Raw genomic sequence first — 22908 nt, 5'->3', positions numbered from 1 at the left:
TTTAGTTAGGTTGCATATTTAATTGTAATGCTAAAGTTATTTGAATGATTTCCTTTATACATAGAAACGAATATAAATAATAAAACGTAAGTGTTAAATATCATTACAATTATCTTTCAAACATTACTTTGAGTGTAATTTTTTGGTTTTATTTCGAAGTGTAGTAAGTACCTACGTTTCTGTGAAGAGAACTATGAATCATTTCGAGGTTGATGGCATTTTATTTACATTTGAGTTATTTAAAATAGACATCATTAATTCAAATCGTGTTCTTATTCAATGCCAGATTACGATTTACTCAGAATTCATCGTTCAGATTTAAAAACTAATGAGGCTTTATATAAAAATAGACGTACTTGTACGGTTTTGTTTTCCTGTAACTATTTAGAGAAATGTATTTTAATATTTCAAAATGAAATATTTTATAGGGAAAAGAAATACAAAGTAAAGAAAACACGATTTTGTTTATTACTAATTTATTCCACGTACTTCAAAGTGACAATGTGCATTTTTGAGGCACAAAAAATTATTTTTACGCACGAAATACAATAACTATAAGAATAAATGTATTTATAGAAGTTTACTAACAAAATAAATATAATATGGAATGACGTTATTTCAATAAATAATACGAGATTTAGATCTTAATGTTAAATTTTGTTAGTCACCTTCGAAGGTTTACCCCTTGGGGGAAGGCACATACGTTTTAGTTATACAAATAAATTCACTTGTACTGTGTAGGTACTTTAATGAGTCTCAATGAGCTCTCAATAAACTCACTTGTTACACATCCAAAGATATAAATTAAATGGAATGAAGTTACTATTTAAATGCTCGATTCGAAACTACGTCTTTTAAGAGATTCTTTAAGTTACAAGGCATTATATATAAAGTATCTTTAAATTTACTTCTGCTATCTTATTTAATAAGTACAGAGCTTAATGTTAGCAATAAAAAAGTCCTATAAGGAATGACTTCGTAATTTTGTCTTTTAGATCATATATGTTTTTTCCTTATCCAGCAAGTGCTAGTACCAATGCTCGAGAGAGGGACATAATTACGTCTTTACATATGCCGTGTGTTCCCAAAGTTGATACCGCTTTGGGTGGCACCCTTGTTGGATCCATATTGCAAGGAAATCACACCCTGACCAGCTCTTAGCTGTTCCTCGGTAAAGTTTCGTACGTTCTTTTCCGCTTCTTTCGGCCCTATTGAAGGTTTACCGTAGTTGCCAGCCTGAAAATATTAGATGTTTCGTCTGAGTATCATAATTCTATCAAAAAACCAGTAATAATAACCTTTTTTCGAAAATTTTTATAGCGACGTAGCCGTTTTAAAGTGTCTTTATTTTAATGGATTTAGTTTGTTACATATAAATGCAAATTTCTAAAATTTCCTTGTTTACTGATTGAAATAATTGTTGCTTAAAATCTATTTCAAATGATGTTTGGCTTAAGATTAAATGTATGTAATATAATAAATACTCATCTTCTACAAGTAAAACGTTAATTTTGTGAGGAGTCTTTACCTTTCTGCCGAGTGACTGGAGACAAATGACAACAGAGTTGAGGTTTTGTCTCTCCCAAAGGTCGACTGTTTGGAATGTTTCTTGGGCGGGGACTCCGAATTGCTTGGCGGCCTCCAGGAAGGCGTTGATGTTCTCCATGCACTTGAATGCCATCTTGGACTCATTGACTTTTTTTACGGTCCCCGGTTGAAGGTTATTTGCCAGTCTGATGAAATATATATTAAGGAATTAAATTCTGTTTCTGAGTCACAAAGGTTCTAATTATTTAAGAGCTAGTGAATTTAAAAACAAACAATTTTTTATTTATATGAAATTTCTTTAAAGATATCATCTGTGATATTTTCATTTCATCACATAGACATTTACAAACTATTTACTTAGTTGCAACTTTAGATGGAATTGCAAATTATATAGTGCTCTCGAACTCAACTCCTGTTAGAATTCCGTTCGAGACCTAAACGTGTTGCAAGCTCGAGTCTTATATATTTGCTATGTAAATAGGACAACATTACCCTCTCCTTATCTCACGATAAATAAACATGTCAGGTATCACGACATAGATCAAGAAAGACAGACCGCGGTCTTGCAAGTTGCGATAAAGTTTTCCCCTTATTAATCAAAAATTATAAACACGGATAATTTTTTAGCAATAAAAAGCACATATCATGCAAATCTGTTTAAAGAGAATTTTACATGAGTTGCATATATATCTATTTATCTTCTTACATTATATATATATATATATATATGTGTATTGCCTACAAATTAACAAATAATATATTTTTGTATTACCTCTACAGCGTAATTTGTCACATAAAATTGTATGTATCTGAACGACTAAGGCGTGACTATCGATTTCTATTTTATTCCTTTATGCTACGAAGATAACATCTGTATTGAATCAGACACGCCTCTATTTGTCTATATCGTTTTAAAATTTCAGTCGAAATATTAAAGAGATTGCAATATATAAGATCCTTATAAACTTACTTGCATAGAACGACGCCGTCTTTAAGTACTTCGTAGAAGTTGTCCATATCACCTGAAGTATTGTCAGGCTCGCCGATGATTTGTCGGATCCATTCCAGGCACTCCTCGGCCAACTCCTCGCTGTATTTGCTGTTAATCTGTAATTAGTTATATATATGTCAGGAGTTTGTTGGGCCAAGTTGGAAAAAGTTGATTGATGTAATTTTTAACTGATGGCAACTATGAGCAGTCAGGTTTGTTGAAATTTCATTAAAATTGGATATTCATTAAGCATAATTAGTTCTCGAAGGAAGTTGAGGCTGTTTAATAGTTTCTTGATCGATCTTTTTGGTCCTGTTTATAGCACTGTTCGAACTAAATATTTTGCAGAATATTTATTTCGTAGTACTTTTCCTTACCAAGTTGGGATCATTGTAAGCTCCAATGAAATTTTACACGAGTATTTATTTGAGTAACATAAGGAATGTGTGCTCGTGAAATACACTGAATATATCAATATTAATTCAGGCCAGAGCGACGCCTCTTCAGAGTAACTCATTAGAAGAGTCAGACTCAATTATTTATGCGCTGTTTGCTCTTGAAGTCTCAGCTAGATGGTTTTTTAATGAAGTTATATTCAACGTGATGCATGAAATGTATGTAAATTAAACCATTGTTTATTTTTAGAGAGAGCCCTAAATAAAATAAATACATTTAGAAAATTATGGTGCAACAGAAACATTATTTAAAAATAAAAGACACAGACCGAGATCTGAATAAGACGGTTGAAAATGTTTTAAATGTTATAGCATAGAATTATTTAAAAGTTTTCTGAGAAATGGTTAAGCGGAAGTAGTAACGTTGCACACGTTGCTATTCAAAAATGAGTGTTGTAAAACAATCCTTATTTCTCTTTAAAAAAATATTGTTGCTGCTATCGTTTATAGCACAATATGCGTTATATTATATTGTACACAGGCGTAGTTCTAACGCACACACCCGCACACACACACACCGATCCATACATATGCAAAATTACATAAATGTACACTCGCACACATTCATACAGTGGCTCGAATTTAATTAACTTAATAAATTCTCTAATACTAAACATATATGTGTGAGTGATAACAGAATGCAACACAAGTTTCGCCAATGCCAGTTCATTTGAAGGTCACATTGATAAGCGTAGCCTATGTTAAACCTCGCCGAATGAGAAAACATGTTGTTTGTAATGTGTGATTATTATTTAGAATATAATTTTAATAAAATGACGTCAACTTTAAAGAGTTTTAGATTTTTGTAGATTTTTTGAAACGGTTATATCATTACTTAATTTCTATGAGATCATTACTTAATTTCTATGAGATCATATTGGTAAGTGGATTGCATTACCGACAAATAATTGCATTAAAATAAACATATCTTTATAGTAGCATAATGCAGTCTATGGATTTCTTGGCATAGTATGTAGAATGTATGTATAGTATGAAGATAAATTTTGTAAGATTTCCAATGTTTTTTTCTTCTTTTCCTATTAAACAGACATACTTTAAGTGCACACTTTTCGATTTCTAATAAGATTAGTCATCATTCTACACACAAGTTATGAATAATAACTTATTTTGACAAATTAAATGACTAATATTTGACTAATATGATAAAATAATTTTAATTATCCTCTATTGCTTTATGATCTCCTAGTACCCACTGTTAAATAAGTAGCATTTAAACAATCTTTTAACATTTTTTTTTATGTTTTTAATTAAATAAATATCTTTAATAAGTTCTGTTGACTTTGTTCGATTGTAATGTGAAACGTGGATCATATAACCAGAAATGATACACATATTTATGACAATTGACATTTAAAATATTAACATAAATAGGTTTCAAACATATTGAAACTAATGCTAAAACTATATTACATATTACCAACTTAATAATTTCAGTGAACTGCCTTATCAAGCTGTTCCATATAATAATTCTAAGTAACTAGTATTGTATGATTGAATTTCGTATAAGCGAAGTTACTAGCCGGCCGAAAATCGAATCACGCACACGGTGACGTAATGGGCGAAGACTTCGAACGTGACTCAGGATATCTCGCTTGTATCGTTAGTAATGAGAAAACCGTCGTCTGGGCAGTGGTAATCATAAAAACAGGTTGATCCTTCTGGTGACTCAAGGTCACAATTAAATATAAAATCGAAACTAAGCTTGCAAAGTTTCAAGTTATTCTCTTCATTCAGTGTTAGTGAAATTTTACAATTGATCAATAATAAATCTTAGCACATCATAGTTTTAACGTAGGTTATTGAATGAGAAACGGGTAATGCTCAATATTAGTATGAAAAAACAAACTTATGCTGTCCATACTTTACATATACGTTAGAACTATTATGCATGTCGTACTTACATTATACTTTTAATCCAACCTGATTACTCATTACATTGAAAGCTTTTAAGTTATATTAAAGTAATAAACCCTAAGTAACATAGCATTACTTAATAAAATGCGAACGTTGGAATAACTGTCGGTTATTTAACGATGGGTGTGACCGATAAGAAGATACATGGTTGTCGTTCATTAATATTCCAAAGACTCACTTAATTTGTGTTAGTATAAGGAGGAAGTGGTTTCTTTTCTGCTATGTCCTGTTTGAACTTTTTTGTAACACCTGCCCTTAGTAATTTTGTTCGATTATAAAAATATTAAAGGTAAAATAATAAATGAAATAATTAAAATTTGTTTCGACGTTTTAATTAAATTAATATTAAACTAATTGAAGTGCTTAGATAAATTAAGAATTTAGAGCGAAAGGCAAACGAACTCATTAAGGCGATAAAGTTTAGTTTGACGCTAATGTATAAATGTACTCCAAAGTTTATCATCTATGTACATGTATGGATGAATATTACGTAATTGGCGCCAACTGCTCTATGAAGGTCGTATCCCTTTGAGGGTTTAAGTATGGGCCTTTGAAAGAGCTCTTTCATTGACAGTACGCAGCTTTATGGACACACATTTGAACGTTGAACAGAAATAGGTATGACTTAATATAAACGGTCTAATCGGAGGTCATCTTGAAATATATAAAAACAGTATTTTATTAGTGTTCCACATCCAAGTTTCATGTTTCATTTGATATTTTTTGCGAATCAAAAGAAAAATATGGGGTCTTCGTTCAAAGATAACATTTCTTTACCAACTCATCGAAATAAGTGTCACATTATTATAGATCAACAATTAGTCGTCGCCTTAATTATAACCAAATGACCGCTATATTAAGGCTGTAAAGACCTCAACATCAACAATGCCAGAACGATGAAAAAGGAAACAGTAATGAGGCCAGTGTGAGGCCGAGTTAATGCGATTCAGTTATCAACTAAGTTTAATACGAATCTAATTAAATGTGCAGATCGTGGGACATAATTATACATCTATCAACGGGATTTATTGTGAGGTCAATATGAAGATCAATCGACGAATATTCTATGCAATATACTGTTATTAAACGTTGCAACTACCTTCAGCGTGTCAGAGGTTATCGAGCCAGAATTAAAGTTGAAAGTCTCAATTTACGACCACACACGTCTACATATATTTTACAGTATAGCCTCACACAATACATACAGTAAAGTAAATATTTGTACTGTAGAATGTGAAATTTGGTCGAGTGTCAGTCTCGAACATATGGCGGAGTTTTGAAAGTAGCCTATATTTGTGCCTTATAAATACATCCAGCGTAAAGGCCATACCGTATAAGGAACGGTCGGGTGTCGTAAGTGAACCGTACCTTATGAGTCATCATCGTATTAGTATGTAATAAATTCTGTGAGATTAATTGAACATCTGTTCCTACGTACTTGGTACCGACTTTATTCAAGTGCGATTTCTACAAACGTCCTGATATGTTAACAAATAGCTCATTGACGATTTTTTTTAATCTTTTATTCGGAAAAAACATTCTAGATCATGTTTTACGTGTCATTTCAGATGCTGATTTCATCGAGAAGTTTCTAGATGCGTCATATAAGGATTCAAGTGTACAAAATATTTGATTCAGCGCATTTGCTTAAATGGTCATTGCTATGCTGTTTGAGTTAAGGTTGTCACAATAGTATGGTTCAGTATAATAGGCTATGTAATAATAATGTTTATACTTAATATTAATCCTCATATAATATAAATTATAAAATTCTACTCTGAAATATGAATTCAACAAGTACTGTTGTTGCCTTTCAAACAAGCCGTTCTTTTTTTGTTATACATATTCGAGGGGTTAAAATATTCTTAAATTTATTCCCTTCGAGATCGTTGACGCACGTTTTTTCATTTGTTTAATAACCGGTCCAATTGACCGATTCTCCTTGACCCACATCGAGAAGAGATGCACTGCCGTTAAAAACACCTTTTACAGAGATTTTTTTTTACACAAAAACTGGTAACTCGACTTTCGGAGATACATACAACAGTTATTAACTTATACATATATTTAAGTACATGAGGTTAATGACCGTATTTGGAAACCTGCGTGCCTGATTTATATTTGGGCAAAATTTAAACTTATATTTATCCTTATTCAATAATTATATTATATTATTATATGGAGAATCTTTATTACAATTATTCAAACGCGGAAATATTTCGAAATACATATTTTGATAAGTACGTGTGATATCTATTATTATAGAATTAACTTAAGGTTATGCACTGAAGTTGCATTAACAAGGTTTCATTTCTTCATAAACTATTGATCAGATCACAATGACATTGGTTTAAATTAAATCATAGCCTCATACAACCTCCTCGGTTTAACTTTAATGTAAATGTGCATTTTAAAATGCATAACCTCAACCGCATGGCTGTGGAATTTTACTTGTAAACGCAAAAAAAAAAAACAATTCCTAAGCCAATAAAAAACATGCATTTATAAATATTATCTAATAAGTATACAAGCAAAATTGTCGTGGCTAAAGCGACATTGCAGGATAGAAAAATAAATCATTTGTACAAATTCCATAATCGAAGGTATTGTGACATGTACAACATTTAAACCACAGAAAGTCGAGGAAATATAGAATGTCTATTTCGTAACTTATATTATTGTTTTGCATAATTTGTATTGTCACAACTAGATAGTTGTTAGTCATGTACGGTATGCAGTTAAATCATGACTAAATATAGTCAGAACTTAGTATTGGTCGCGTACTCTGACGTACTTCGCCTTATGGAAAGAGGATTAATGAGGTGAACATTTTGAGGAATGAGATATTCATAACGTGTGTTAAATTCCAATTAACTCTATAACATTATATATAGATGGATTAAATTTAATTTTGTTAAATAGATTTGGAAAAATTCATTTGTGTTAACTCCCATGGGTCATATAGCCATGGCACCGCTGAAGTTCTACAGATTTTTTATTGCGAGCAAACCTGTTTGCCGGCGTTTAGGATACAGAGTTAAACGTTTAAGCGATTTGAAATTTTTATCGGTGATGTATCTTCTTAGCCACATCGATAATTTAAGGATAAATCATATTGTATTTTGCGTAACACGGACAATAGTTGATGCGGAAAATGGGATCTCCTCGGAAGTAGGTCACGACCCAGCCCTTGTAACAGATTCTGGACCCAGCATCCAGATCAATATATTTTTTAGCTACATAGCTCATACTGTGAATAAGCACATGGACGTCTTAAATATCAGCCATGCTATTGTCTTCATACATTCTCTTACCTTTCTTTGCGCCTCAGCAGCAAATCCAGACTTCGCGGCCCTGTTGTTGGCCATTTCAACTATATAATAACTAATAAATTAAATCACAGACAACGTTTCCAACGCGCCGGTACGCTCGGTAATGTAAACACGACTGGCGTCTCGCGACCTGTTGTATGTGTGTGTGTGGATGAATGACATCATGCTGCTGCTTTGGGAGGGATGACATGGTTTCTTTATCGATATACCAGACGATTTTATGACTATGAAAATTTCTGTGTACAATGGTTAAATACTGTATGAAAATACTTCTTTTTAAATTTAATCCTACGACAAGTACCTATACATTGGTAAAGAAATCATTCTTCTGCTTCGAAATATTCAGTAATTATAGTCAACTATACTTAATTAAAAGGTATTTTATATAAAATACGTAATTTGGAACTTGTTACTCTTGTCCTGCATTAGCCTTTAAAACAGTATACTAGAACCAAATACACTAGACTGAATATACGAAATATTTTAAAGATTATCTATAACTCAACTATCGATAGACACGAGTCACTAAATTCGAAATGTAAAACGACAACCAAGAAAGGAGTACAATAAGAGGGAAAGAGATGATGTAAACCTTCTCTTTCGGGAGTTTAAACGTGATGGCGGAGGGCGCCAGAGGACCAAAAACCACAAGATTGAAGTCATACATAATTTATACTTATGATGTATATTCTTCGATATATACATTTTCTTTTTAAATGTACAACATAGTTAGTTTTAAAGGTCTTTTCTTAAAAAGCAATTAGATCGCTCCATAAAGTACTCCTATCTTTCTCCTTTGCTTTGGAACTTTTTTGAAATGCATTTTTTGATGAGTTTCGTATAAAAGGAAAAAGTTTATTGTTTCCACAGCTCTTATAAGCATTGAGAATAGTTGGAATAAATGAAAAATATAAGTTTTCAGCTCTCATATTTTTGTTATTAATGTTTTATAAGTCCTTTTGTTTCAATGTAAAAATTTACATTTTAACCTTCATCAATTATGACGGATACATTTTGTTTATTGTTATTTTAATTCAAACCAATTGAATAGTAAGGCGAGCAAAATAAATATACAGTGGCATCTATGTGTTTTCAATCACACTACGTTAAAAGGCTTACGTCTGACTGGAAGGCTAAGTCAGTTTCAGAGATTAAAAAGTAGATGACATTAGAATGAGTTTATTTGACGTCACTATTATATTAAATTATAAGCATTTTATTATGTAGTGCTAATTCCTCGATAATTGATACAATTTATTGCTTAAATTACTTAACACATCATTTGAATAAAAATACATACATATATGTGTTTTTTTCGTTCTGGCATATTCTTCAGCTGTACGTGCTTAAAACCTTCTTTAAAAAATTTAACATGTTTGTCAAAATTTTATGTAGGGATGTGTCAAAATTTTTATCTGCTAAATTTAAAATGTTCTTAAAATTATATATGCCGCAAAAGATACAAATAATTGGATGATAAGAATGTGATTTATGAAATAATTGAGTGAATTTTAATAAAAATAGAAACATGGACTATCACAGACGCAATCGCCGAGGCCGACCACGTTCAAGACCTCGATTCCCAGTCTATATAGCTGCTAGACCACCAAAATGGTCTGTTTTCAACGGTTTCTGCAGCTTCCTCGTTCTGACGAGTCTCATTGCTGTAATGTATATCATGCTGGAGTTCCACTGCAACAACTGTAGCAAGAAATGTAACATTTACAACATCACAAAGGGTCTTGATGACATAGCGGTATTTTATTTTCAGTACTTCCATTGTATCGTGATCTATAGTGACCTTGGAAATTTAAAAGAGCATATTTAGACCGAGATCACTATTTTACCCTAGTATTTAAAGTGTTGACTCCCATTTTATTTTTGGAACAAAAAATACCCTAGTTGTTATTCCAGACATATAAATTCCCAGCGGAATACAAAATTGTGTCCAAATTTGTCCGGTGTTTCGGTAAATCGAGCAAACGCACACGTACAGGATTTTGATTTTATTATTTTAGCGTAGTGTGGAAATTTTTTTTGGTGTCTAATTTAATATTTTGATAATTAATATAAGTTGCATCACATTTTCTAAGTGTAAAATGATAAAATATTTCGTCATAAGCTCTAGTGACTCTGTCATAGCCAGGGTTTACATTCTTTTTTATATATATATAACTATCTACTTCTATTAACAAGACAACGTTTTACTGTAGAATTTTTCGCCTCTTATTGTACGGTTTGTAACCCTTCTAAGAAATTCGTAAAATGTTATAATTTGTTATCAAAAAACGAATCAAGAAGACAATTGCTTGTTGAAAGTCTAAAAAATAAATTTATTTACTTCTATGTATTTATTATGGTACGGTTTAGATATATATATTTTTAATATTTATTTTATATTGTAGGTACCTTATGTAGTAACTTTGTTCTTGTGTATTTTCTTCTTCTACATTGATTCACCACCTACGGATATATACTTCCACAATATAAATGTTCTCTAGGCCTAAGGTTGTCTGGTATATAGAAGTCATCACTTGGTGATTATACCACCGTTTGCTTCCCCTATTTTTATGCATTGTTTGTTTGTTTCTTGATTTTCTGTACTTTGGGAAACAATAACATTTTCTTATTGCTTTTGTGAACCTATTTTTTTTTACTTTAATATCTAGTTTGTTAATTTGTAATTCAGTTTTATAATTTTTTGCTGCTGTTGGTATACATTAAATCTTGTTTCAGCTAAACATTTCGAATATGAAAGGCTCGTATTCTGATTTGGAGAGGAAGATAACGAAAGTCTCTGAAGAACTTCCCAAAATTGAAGGGCAAATAGAAATTTTGGAAGCGTTAGCCAATACTATGGAGAGAGGCGATTGGGTCTGGAATCCCAAAGCGCATTTGCCTCTGCCCAACGTTGATGTATACCTAAGTAAAGTACCAAAAAATAATGAAAAATCATTAAACGTTTTTGACCTTAAAACAGATGTATTAAATACCGAAGAAAACTTTACAAGGAATGACGCGAACATGTATTCCAGCGTTAATATGACTTTAAAAAAAGATTGACTAGACGTCGAAAAATGTTTTTATAATATATCCTTAAGGAATGCGTGTTTTGGTACATTTTAAGTAATAAAAGACTATTCTATGTCAAGTATTTTTATTCAGACTGCATTTTAAAGGTATATGTCAGAATGGTACATATTAAATGAAATTATAGTGTCAATTAAGTCCCTACTTGCAACTGCGTTTAGGGTACAGGGAGGATCTCTCTTTGAAATAAAGAGTCAAAATAAAACTTTTTTAATGGATTGAAATTTGTAAAAGAACCCATTTGTTTCTACTTTCTTTTAAACACACTATGCAGAGAGTATATAGAGGAGGTGCCTCTGGAGGTAGTGCCAAGGCCCAAAATAGATGTTTTCTCTTGCTTAAGGAGTTGGATATTGATGTTAGGAATAGCTGGTTGCTGCTAAAAGATCACCAGATTATAAATAAATTAGTAAATAACAATGTATATAATTTTAAGGATCAAAATCGTCAAACGTAATCACGATTAGTGCAGGTTATATAAGCTTTAAGGCATTTATGAATTTTACTTTTTGCATTGCTCGAATGTTTGCATTCTGTTTTTGTTGGGCGTTCAACTAAAGAGTCTCCGACTCCTGTGGCTTTCAACGGATATTTCGTTATAGTTGTAGCATTGCAAATATTTCGCCTACTTATGTAAAGGTTTTCCCCATCTCCTCTAAAATCAAAATTATCGTTTCTTGAATTTTCTATAAAAAATACTTGTAAATTTTTTGTCACTGAACTGTTGGCTTCCTTGAAAGATACATACACTGCTGGATTTATACTAAGACCGGCTACTTCTTCATGCAAGATATCATAAGTACTTCCTATTCTGGTGACAGTGTCCTTAAAGTGGAATTAAAAGATTCGGTACAAATCATTCAAGAACAATATATCACAGTCATATTTGAATTCATTATAACTTACTTTCAAATAGTTCAAACTGCTTTTAATTCGTGAAATTTCTCTCCGTCTTACGTATCTTTCCCAATAATTTCCAGATAAATGACCTGTTATCGCTATTATTGATAACAAAATCATTACTTGTACCAACAAATACTTTAATTGCTTAATATCTGCCATTTTTAGGGAATTTTATAAATTCTATTTAAAGTATAAATAATTTTAAGATTACATTATGTTTAATTAAAGCCCAACTGATATAACTTCTATTTTTTACTGACAATTTAGACGGCTGAATATTTTAGCCTTTAAAAAAGAGTTTTTATCTGATTCAAACATTCAAAACGCTGAGATGAGTCCCTTTTCCTTTTCTCTACATATTGATTTCTCCCTTTTATTTTAAATTCTGTTATTACAAAATTATTCAAGTGCTGAGTTTCGGATGTAATTTTTAAAGTAAATAAGGCTAGATCTTGATAAGTTATAAAATGTAAAAAAAAAAATCTGAGCTAAGCATTCTAGTTAATTACTTAAAAAAATATTAATATTTTTTCATTTAGTTTATATTATTAACATTATCAATTAATAAAAATCGTTCTATCGTTCAAATAAAGTACTTTCTTCGTATGTTGATGTGATACAACTAGCGTTTTCCGTCCTAACTTGAGAAAACAAAAGGACAAAAATAAAATAGGATTGCATTGAAACTATTTTTATTGACTTTCTTTTATAAAATTCGCTATATATAAATATAAACTTTTTCATATAGTTTTAACTGTGTTCAGTTTATTTTTAGCATCCATAGATTCGGTATACACGATCGACATGATGGCTATTTCCTAAAAAAAAACATGTTATCAATTTTGTCAACATCAATTATATACAATTATATATATGTACTAATATTTTGCTAACTATCCTGAATACCTTTCTCGATACGTTTCGCTGAGGGAAGAATCTACGAAAGAAACCAATTTTCTTGTTGATTTGAATGGGCGCTGATTGTGTGGTGAGAAAGTCTCGGCTTGTGCACACTGATAGATCTCGTTGTTCCTGCGTCTGATAGATGACTATATTTATGATTGGTATTGAGCTCAGCACCCCTAACACGCGTTTGCATCGACAAACCAATAAACAGTTCTAGTGTGTCATTCATATCTCTAACGTGATACTATCTTGGGTGAATATTTACATATGAACGAATTACTGGAAAATTTATTTAGTTGGACAATGCAACTCGGTGGTAGGGGCACAGAAAACTTACATCGTTCCACCGTGACTTTGTGATGGCTTAGACAATATGAGTATATTTTTTAAGTCTTTTTTCTTAAAAATCTCCTTATATAATAGAAAGTTTTACAACTTTTCCAGGAAGGTTATTTTTTTTGGAATATATTTTCACTTAATGGTTTTGAAATGTGTTTGGACTGATATTATATCATGCATAAAGTTCTTGGTGAAACTTAATTTAAATGATATGAAATACAAATCATTATGCTCAGTAAGTTCGTCACTAAGCCACGGCACAATAAATAAGGACACGAACTGTCTCTGTTTCTTGGTTACATATAGAATGACGTAGGCACTGAACCTCGTCAGACGCAGTCAGACAAGCCACCTCGGCACGGTTTACTTCGTCCTAAAACAAAAATGTATTTGTCCACAAAAAATGTCATCGAATGAGAAGTTGTATCAGCAAAATAGATGACTATGGAAAATATTATTAATAGGTAACAAAGTCTAAATCATTAACATTAAATACATAAATATTGATACCAAAAACTCCCTTAATATATGGTATTCAGCAAATGCTATATAATTTACCGTCATGTGGCCCAAAACTTGGTTTATTTCTTTCAACTCATTGTTCTTATTGACTTTGTTGGGAAGTAATAGGCTTAGTGTAATAACGATGACAACTGTCACGATCGGTAAGTAATTGGATACAGCTGTACGATAAGCCGCGCAGAGATATTTAAAGATCGCTTCAATATATTTTATCATATTGGTACGACGTAGACTGATATTAAGTGACGCGGGATAACGTTTAGTGTAGGAGCCTGGAATTTAAATTGGAATGTGTCAGAATTGAATATTGCAAAGTGGAATTGTTGGATATTTACAGTTCACTCCACAATAATAGATATATAGATGAAGAAATTCATCAACTCACCTTTGTATACGTGCCGTTTTGCCATATTTTTTTTTACATTGGCTCTACATCATTATAAAAATTTAGTTATCTTCATTTTTGTATTGTACTGAGGTTCATGATTATTAATTTGACTGTAATGACATTTTCCTTTTTCTATGATATGTTTCTTTTAATAATCTATTGAATTTGATGTCATATAAAATAAATAAGTTTCTGTATGATGTTCATAACGGTATTTTATTGTTCTTGTAAGTTTATTTTAATTACAGATGATGTAACATTTTAAATCTATTTAATTATTGCATATTAATTCAAGTGATAATATGCCTAAGAAAAACTATTACTATATAATCACATTTTGGTGCTGTAACCTCTTTCATATTTTTATTTCGATATAAAACTTTCCTAGAATACACGCAGATACTTCACGAACACTATTCTTGCTGGCACTTCGTAAATTGAAATGTTCAAGAGAGTTCAAAATATTTACTTTCATCCAATATCCAACCATTGAAAGAGATTGCAACAGTGTCACAGAAATACCCGGAAAACTACAATAAAAAGTATATTTTCAGGTTTTTGTATGTTGCGTGAAGTTTTCTTGACATTGCAATAATATTTGTGATAACAGAAACTAAAAAAATCCTTCACGTAGCGTTTTTTTGATTTTAGATTTTTTGGATATTGTTATAAATAATAAAAAACGTGACAAAAAGCTCATAAAATAGTGTAATTATTACATGAAACCGGATATAAAAGAAACTAAATAAATTTAAAACAAAAATAAATGCTACTGAAAATTGGGGAGGACTGTTTAATTTGAATTTATATAAAAAAAATATTTAATAACAACAAATTTATTAAACAACATTAATTCAAACAAACGATTTTGACAGTCACAAAAATGGTGGAACGGTGGATCCTATGCGCTTCTATCACCTTAAGGTTTGATTTTCATTGTCGATTGCTATATATTCTGGGCCCTTTGGGATCTTCTGATGTTTTTTTTTCGTCATGACAGCACATCGAGCAGCAAGAACCTGGTTTCGTCATCGGCGGACATATTTGCAAAGATGGTAAATTACCTGGATAAATTAATTGTCTTTAATCGTTCATTTTAATACATATAATTTTTATAGAATAAATAATTGAATTATTTTATATGTTATGGACATTACGAAAAATATCTTTAGTTCATTGTCATATAATTAATAAGCTCAAAAGTGTTTTTTTATTTAAGGCTGGTTCCAAAAATATTACAGAATGTTGAAATAAATTTAACTTACTTTTATTTAAAGATCTCTTTCGCACACAAGGTATCATTGTGTGTTTCGACGAAGAAATTGGTGAACTTGCAACTGGCACCCTAAAAACGTTTAAAAAGGATGCTTGTTAGAGATTCTGAATTGATTGATTCTGATTCCGTTGTGGGGTTATAATAGGAATAAATTCTTTTAGTGACCATATGGCCAATTACAAAAATTTGTTTTTACGACGTTGATTTCGTTCTAATTTTTAAAAAAAAAATTACCTTGATGGTAAACTCGGAGAAACTCCACTGCAACCATGCTGTAAGAAAATATGTCAATATAGTACTTTACTTGATAATACTAATTTTTATTACAGGCTGTAAGGCACTCCTTGCAATTTTGATATTCATAAAATGGAATGGCCTTCATTCTAAGAGAAACTACACCGTCATTGTTCTGCTGTATTAAGTCCTGAGGTATTATTATACAGGAAATTTTATTAAATTTCTTAAAAAAAAAATACCTTCTATAAAATAAATCCTTTTATAAAAATATCTTCTATTCCTAGGTCTTTTAAGTACCTTAGAGCACGATGACGGACATCCATCTCGTAGCATATTATTGAAATTTGACATCCCTGCAGTATGTTTAACGGGGACAATATCATTTTTAGTTGTTTTGTTATTTAGCTTTTCCTTGGTTTTCATTGTCTTATCTTCGTCTAAATTATTGGAAATAATTTCTTTTTCAATTTTCTCCTCAATCATTGACCTTTTAGTCAGTACACGGTTTTCGTTTTCTGCGAGTGATTAAGGTAAGTTAGATTTTCATTAATAGGATCACTTTTATGTATGTATGATACCTATTGCGTCCGTCTCGAAGAGCCGTAACTTTTTTTTGTATCTTAATATTTTTGTTATTTTATACATATATGTAAGTGTAATGACTCCGGATGGATGCATAAAAAAATATACAATTAAAAATGCATCGCAATAAGAAATTGTTATTAATTTTGTACTATACAGGAAATATTGTAAAGATAATACCGCCGATATTCAATCCGCATAATTATGTTTTGACATTGTAATAATGTTTTTATAATTAAAATTGAAATATATAATGTTAATATATACTTATATGAATTTAATGATATGAAACTGATATATTTAAATACGTTCACATACAAACAAAGCTATAAACACATCCCTGATTTTGTTTGGTGTCGATTAAGTAGAAAAAAACATCTCAAGCCAGCTATTAACGAAATTAAACATAGTAAAAAATTTTGTACTAATATTTTATAATAGGTCCAAAGAGAATATGCTTTTATATATTTTATCTTACCTGCAATAGAATTATTTGTGATAGGTGAACGTTCCGCTATCATTTTAAGCAAATAGATAAGCAATCCAATAACAACTCCAATACCCAGAAATATTATAAGAAGTGATTTCCTGATAAAATCTTCGAAACATTCAACCAAATCGTCAATACAACATTCTAAGTTATCCACAATAGCTCTTTGTGAACACATTTGTGAATAATTATTAGAAAGTGTAATAAATGTACCTAAAAGGAAGCAACTAATATCATATTACCACGATAAGTTAAAATGTTGGTTGTTTTTATTAGAAGCCTTACCAAACAATTTTTTTTACATTTTTGAAATATTGTGAATATTTCCTGTATGCAAAAACAGAGCGCATAGTATGTTTAGTTTTCTATAGTTTTTGCCTAAATATCGAGGCGCATTTTGTGACAACTCAGTGTAACTGACATTACAGGTGAATGTTATTCTATCAAAGTCATCTTGTCTTATAAGACTGAAACCTTTTTATTACTCTTAAATGAACATACTTTAAAGAAACCAAGTCATTTTTGATTTCTACCAGGGAAAAAAGAAATTACAAAAAGGAGAAAACCAAGTTTTTGAAGATGAAACCTGATAGGTCGGATTTATTTTTGATGAAAGATTTTATAATTTTATTCTTTGGTTCAAACTGTTTTTATAAGAGACAAATGTAACTATGCTTTTAACAAATTAATATAGCTTTTTAAGGCTTCCCTATTTCAGACTGACCAATATTTTAACTATGTTTGTCATAAAAATGTATCGTTGTAATGAATGATGTATTCTAGTTTCATATTTAGGACAAACATAGGCAAGTAGTTTTTCCTACTGCGACTACCACTTCTTTTCTTATAAGTTAAAAACAGTCTGTGAATGAGTCTTTCGCCTTTTTTCGGGATTTTTTCAATTTTATTTCACGGTTCCTTGGGAAATCAACATCCCCAAAGACCATGCCATCAAGGTCAACAAGTATTACGAGCTCACTAACGAACTCACTAAGAATATGTTCGTTGTAAATTTGTACGCGGTAGAAGTAGGAGCGAGAGGTATAACAGCCAAATCTCTCTACAACCTGCTAAAATACTTAGGCCTGCCAAGAACTAACATCTATTCATTCTTGGAACGTGCGTCGAAGGCAGTTCTAGCAGGTTCGTTTCATATTTGGTTAGGTAGAGAGAGGAGCTTGGACAGTGGAGGTGAGCGTTTAATGCGCGTTAGATAGGGGCCCCTTAAACCTACACCTAGGTCGCAAGTCCCAGGCACTGTCGAAGCTACTCTCCTTGCAACGCGTTGGATCCGGCACCCGAACGGTGAATCCATGGAATGCTGAGAGATTTCGTCTCTAGGAGATGAATCGTAATGCAGTAATCATCAAATGGATTTTCTGGCCATTTGTCGCTGTGTAACATAAAAGTTAATTGAATGAAATTTATAAACAGCACTAATAATGTGACGTAAGAAAGATATGAAATTGAAACATTCATAATATTTTTTCAGGGTTGTACATCAGCAACACACGATTTCAATAGTTATTTTAAAATAAAAATTGCTTTTCGTGTATTTGATGTGATTGATAGAATTTTTAGATTCAATAGCATTTTCTTCAAATGCAAAATATTCACAGTTCAATAAATTGAAATTTTTACTGTCAAATAGACATGTGATTTGTTCAAATGTTCAGATTAAAGAAACGTCTCGCTTGATTGATTATACTAGTTGAACGTTTTGTTGGAGGCAGCTAGATGGATGATGCATTTTTTGCGCACATGTTCTGTTTGCAAACTAGGGCAACTAATCATTTTGGGGTTTGTGAAACCGTAAATTGGTACGACCTTTTTGTCTTTACAAAGGTTGCTATTAAAGTTCTTTATACTACATAAGCTTAATATCTCATATTATTTGCATGTAAACAATTTAAATTATACTTCACATTCACATTCAAATCCATTTTTTTTATAAAATTTTATTATTTTATAAGATGTCATTGATACGCTTATTAAATAAAAGGCAACGAGTCGTGATCTAATTATGTAAAGTATCTCTTTATATTCATAATTGCAGAGATCCCTGGCGTCGACAACAAACATTTTGTTAGTTTTCTATTCAACCAATATGTCATTGTGTTATAATATAGATATGTAGAGTGTAGTTAACACAAGTCGTCTGCATGTGTTTATTAAAAGCATCAACGGTTAATTCTAAATATAACGGAACCTTTATGAATGCAACTACGACAAAGTTAGATTTCCTTATGACATTTACGGAATTCTTTTATTTATTGTCTGTGTAAAACTCTATATTTACAAAGTATTGAAACTATTTTTGATAATGTAAACATACAATGAACATAATTTTTTTTTACATATTGTACTGTATTAAATATTTTTTTTTTTTACAAAATTTTGTTTTGAATTTAAAATTATGTAATGTGTTTTCCTAACAATCAACAATCGTCAACAACCGGAACGGACACTTTAAATTGCTCTAATACACTTTAAATGACCACTTAGTTTCAGCTATGAACCTAAAAAACGAATAATCATCAAATTGTTTCCAATAAAATGTGATATTCACTTGTTATTACTTTTAAATGCGACAACCACGGTCCTTGGTACATAATATTTCTACATAGTATATTGTGAATATGAATTATTTACAGGAAAAATATTTTTATATTTGCTTACTAGCTTAACAGTTAAAATCTTTGTGTATTTGTACACAATCAAACTGCTCTCACGACTGTTCAGACGCGTGCAAACAACTCAAAAAACAAATATGCGGGTTACTGTTCTAATGAAATCATTCTTTTATATTTCTATCGTATCGATTTTGTTACTTGTGTATAAATTTTTAGTAGATTTGAAATATGCTTATAATAATAAATCAGTGATGGAATCAAAGTATTCCAACGATTTTATATATTTTTTGAGAAATGAAAATAATAATGTGTCGAATTTAAAATATATCTTACAATGGACTTCACCGAGAAATGTACCTTTTGTTTACATGGGCGAAGGTCAAGAAGGTTTTATATCCAGGAACTGTTCCTATACAAACTGTTTTGTGACAAGCAACAGAACATATCTCGGTGATTATACAAAGTTTGATGTTATAGCATTTGCTGGTCCTGAAGTGAGATTCATGCAAACTCCTGGTTACCCCGATCGACTCCCAGAAAAAAGGTCACAGCATCAGCGATATGTATTCGCTAGTATCGAGTCAGCTGAGAACTATCCTGTGTGTTCAGATAAATTTAACGGGTTCTTTAATTGGACGTGGACCTACAGATTAGAGTCTGAAGCAAAATGGGGATACATTGTGATACGCGATGCACAAAATAATATAATAGGTCCAAAAACCAATATGAATTGGTTAAAAACAGATCAAATGGATGTGGTGGGTGATGATATCAAAGAGAAGTTAAGAAAAAAAACTAAAGCAGTTGCTTGGTTTGTTTCCAATTGTGTTTCTAGAAGTCGACGTGAGAAATTTGCGAGTGTGTTAGGTATTTGGTTAGCAAAATATGATCTAGAAATAGATATATACGGTGAATGCGGAAACTTGAAATGTTCTCGTGATAATGAAGAAGAGTGCGATAAAATGATTGAAAGAGACTACTATTTTTATCTTTCTTTCGAGAACTCGTTTGCTGAGGATTATGTGACGGAAAAATTATTGCATCCACTAAAATACTTGGCGGTGCCTATTGTATATGGCGGTGCAAATTATTCAAGGTATTCTTCTCTTCTCTTCTTTATATGCAAAATGTATGTTATTTGGGGTATAAATAGAAACAAAGGTTCAATGTTAATTTTTATAGCACTTTGGATAAAATGAAATAATCGCCCATTCTTTAGAATATATTTTTTTTTTCCATTATGTGTAAAATATTTTTGGCAACATATATGTATGTACGTGCCTGAAAATATTTAATATATAAATGATATAATTTGATATTACTTAAAAAGAGCTTCAAAAATATTCTAAACAATATAATGACTAAACTGACTAGATAGTTAAATAAATTTTACACATCTTTAGAAATTTAGGGCTTATTACATGATAATACTTTTTGAAACTTGTATGTCATATAACTTGCAAGAATGAAATTTAATCCCGTGTTGAATAAAATACCTTTTATTACAAAAATTTTTATGAACATATTAATTGTTATGGTCTCAATTGATCAAGATGTGTACTTTATTATCATTTCTTTTTTGTTTGTTGTTTGGTGTTTACAATACCTTTGTTATCCATCATCACATTTCTTAGTTTAACTTGCTTTTGATTATTACGACATTTCTATTAAGTTTACGTTCCAGTCAATAATAAAATACACGTTTTTATTTACCGATAACAAGTCTTTGTTTTTACATTATAGATTCATGCCGGAAAATATTTACTTAGATGCAAGAGAACTGGGACCACAGAAGTTGGCAAACAAAATAAATGAACTTATTGAAAATCCAGATTTGTACGCTGAATATTTCAGGTGGAAAAAATATTACTCTTATCACAGAAGATCAGAAAATATTGAAACAGATGATTACTGTGGCTTTTGTTCATTGTTAAATGATGAAAAATTTGTTAAGAAAACTTCTGTTTATGAGGACTTTAGGAAGTGGTGGGATCCACCTTATCGTTGTTAAAATTGATTTTTTATATTGGTAAATTGTTTATATCATAGAAGTACAAATAGTTTTTATATGTTTTCAATTTTAAAGATCAAACCAAAGAAGAATTAGTGCTAACGAGTTGTTTAATTTTACGTTAAAATAAGAGAAAACCTTAATAAATTGTTAAATTATATCAATATTTTATCTTCACTCTATACAAAATCATATGATACACGAAATATATGTGTGTTTTACCATTAGTGGTGGTCTAGGTCATATTATAAACTATGACTTACATTAAAACTTTTAACGTTAAACAAGCAAATGTAGTAAGCAAAGCAAATTAGATATATATATATATATATATATATATATATATATATATATATATATATATGTTATTTGCTTTGTAATGTTTTTGTAAAAGGTAAAATTGAAGGTTGAAGATGTATGGTCAGTTGTTACGTTCTACCAAAATATTAAAAAACAGACATAACGGAAAATATACATTAATATAAAAGTTATATTAATATGAAAAATTATAAATTTTCCAGCATTTTTCTGCGACTTATTGATATTCTTATCTTGATAGAGACAATGCCTTAAGTATTCAGTTTCTAGTGAAGTCGTGACAGGAAAATTTTATTATGAATTTTTGCAACCTATTTTACTTCGCATAAAAATTTTATGTAACTTTCGCATGGTATTTTCTACATTTTTCACTCGTATTTATCTTTACTACATTTGATAAAAATAATTTTTGTTGCATATTTAAAAGAATTTATTGGAGGGGAAAAGCTAAATAATTTATAAAAATACCACAGAAAAATTGGCTGGTTTGAGGTTTTTAAGAGATGATAACGTATAATTAATTAACAGTAATAATTTATTTGTAATTGTACTTTCATTTTTTAAGTTTACTTTCCTAAAAATCATTTAAAACTTCATAGTTTTAGGTCAAATCAAAATACACTATAAATTTTGATACCTTTGAAGTGGGCTATCTATTTTCAATTTTTCTTAGAATTTTTGATTGTTTTTTAGTTTTGTTTTGATTTCATCTGGATACCACAATGTCTTTATCTTGACAGAGCAATGGACGAACGGGAGAGTAAAAATTTTAAGTATCGTTTTTTTCTCTTTTGAGGCACGAAAATTTAAAAATCATAGAAAAATTTAAAGTTTAATGAAATGTAAAAATTTGGTAAATTTAAATACTATAAGAGATAAGGTTAGTTGTAAAATATTCTATAATATACAATATGTAATGACCAATGAAACTAATATTTTAATCCGAAAATAT

General features: G+C 30.5%; 6 protein-coding genes across 10 annotated transcripts; 2 read left to right on the top strand and 4 right to left on the bottom strand.

Annotated features, from left to right (window-relative positions):
- Positions 1-459: 459 nt before the first annotated feature.
- On the bottom strand, positions 460-8404 carry LOC116774127 (myophilin). Its single transcript, XM_032666786.2, has 4 exons — positions 8244-8404; positions 2519-2655; positions 1529-1733; positions 460-1236 (listed from the first exon to the last, which is right to left on the bottom strand). The coding sequence occupies exons 1-4, from the start codon at positions 8295-8297 to the stop codon at positions 1066-1068; spliced, it is 567 nt and encodes a 188-aa protein (XP_032522677.1). The 5' UTR covers positions 8298-8404; the 3' UTR covers positions 460-1065.
- Positions 8405-9627: 1223 nt separating this feature from the next.
- On the top strand, positions 9628-11412 carry LOC116776727 (uncharacterized). Its single transcript, XM_032669973.2, has 2 exons — positions 9628-10017; positions 10998-11412. The coding sequence occupies exons 1-2, from the start codon at positions 9790-9792 to the stop codon at positions 11322-11324; spliced, it is 555 nt and encodes a 184-aa protein (XP_032525864.2). The 5' UTR covers positions 9628-9789; the 3' UTR covers positions 11325-11412.
- LOC133318897 (uncharacterized) lies at positions 11408-12511 on the bottom strand. Of its 4 annotated transcripts, none has more exons than XM_061521408.1 (3): positions 12258-12511; positions 11858-12176; positions 11408-11730 (listed from the first exon to the last, which is right to left on the bottom strand). In XM_061521408.1, the coding sequence occupies exons 1-3, from the start codon at positions 12411-12413 to the stop codon at positions 11711-11713; spliced, it is 495 nt and encodes a 164-aa protein (XP_061377392.1). In that variant the 5' UTR covers positions 12414-12511; the 3' UTR covers positions 11408-11710. The 4 variants fall into 4 exon arrangements, with proteins under 4 accessions (XP_061377392.1, XP_061377393.1, XP_061377394.1 ...); XM_061521409.1 differs by having other exon boundaries at positions 11408-11727; XM_061521410.1 differs by having other exon boundaries at positions 11408-12006; positions 12100-12176.
- Positions 12512-12929: 418 nt separating this feature from the next.
- On the bottom strand, positions 12930-14539 carry LOC116774625 (uncharacterized). Of its 2 annotated transcripts, none has more exons than XM_032667328.2 (5): positions 14407-14539; positions 14058-14293; positions 13780-13872; positions 13161-13303; positions 12930-13072 (listed from the first exon to the last, which is right to left on the bottom strand). In XM_032667328.2, the coding sequence occupies exons 1-5, from the start codon at positions 14429-14431 to the stop codon at positions 13066-13068; spliced, it is 504 nt and encodes a 167-aa protein (XP_032523219.1). In that variant the 5' UTR covers positions 14432-14539; the 3' UTR covers positions 12930-13065. The 2 variants fall into 2 exon arrangements, with proteins under 2 accessions (XP_032523219.1, XP_032523209.1); XM_032667318.2 differs by having other exon boundaries at positions 13161-13292.
- A 690-nt stretch (positions 14540-15229) lies between these two features.
- Positions 15230-17416, bottom strand: LOC116775226 (uncharacterized). Its single transcript, XM_032668081.2, has 6 exons — positions 17280-17416; positions 16983-17207; positions 16220-16437; positions 15920-15957; positions 15675-15754; positions 15230-15473 (listed from the first exon to the last, which is right to left on the bottom strand). Exons 2-6 carry the CDS (start codon positions 17170-17172, stop codon positions 15343-15345), a joined length of 657 nt encoding a protein of 218 aa, XP_032523972.1. The 5' UTR covers positions 17173-17207; positions 17280-17416; the 3' UTR covers positions 15230-15342.
- Positions 17417-19570: 2154 nt separating this feature from the next.
- Positions 19571-21798, top strand: LOC116774112 (alpha-(1,3)-fucosyltransferase C-like). The gene is made up of 2 exons (XM_032666766.2): positions 19571-20723; positions 21371-21798. The coding sequence occupies exons 1-2, from the start codon at positions 19765-19767 to the stop codon at positions 21636-21638; spliced, it is 1227 nt and encodes a 408-aa protein (XP_032522657.2). The 5' UTR covers positions 19571-19764; the 3' UTR covers positions 21639-21798.
- Positions 21799-22908: the final 1110 nt, after the last annotated feature.

Source organism: Danaus plexippus, chromosome 8 (genome assembly GCF_018135715.1).
Source record: "Danaus plexippus chromosome 8, MEX_DaPlex, whole genome shotgun sequence".
NCBI classification, from domain to species: Eukaryota; Metazoa; Arthropoda; class Insecta; order Lepidoptera; family Nymphalidae; genus Danaus; species Danaus plexippus.
This window is presented reverse-complemented; position numbering and strand designations above follow the sequence as displayed.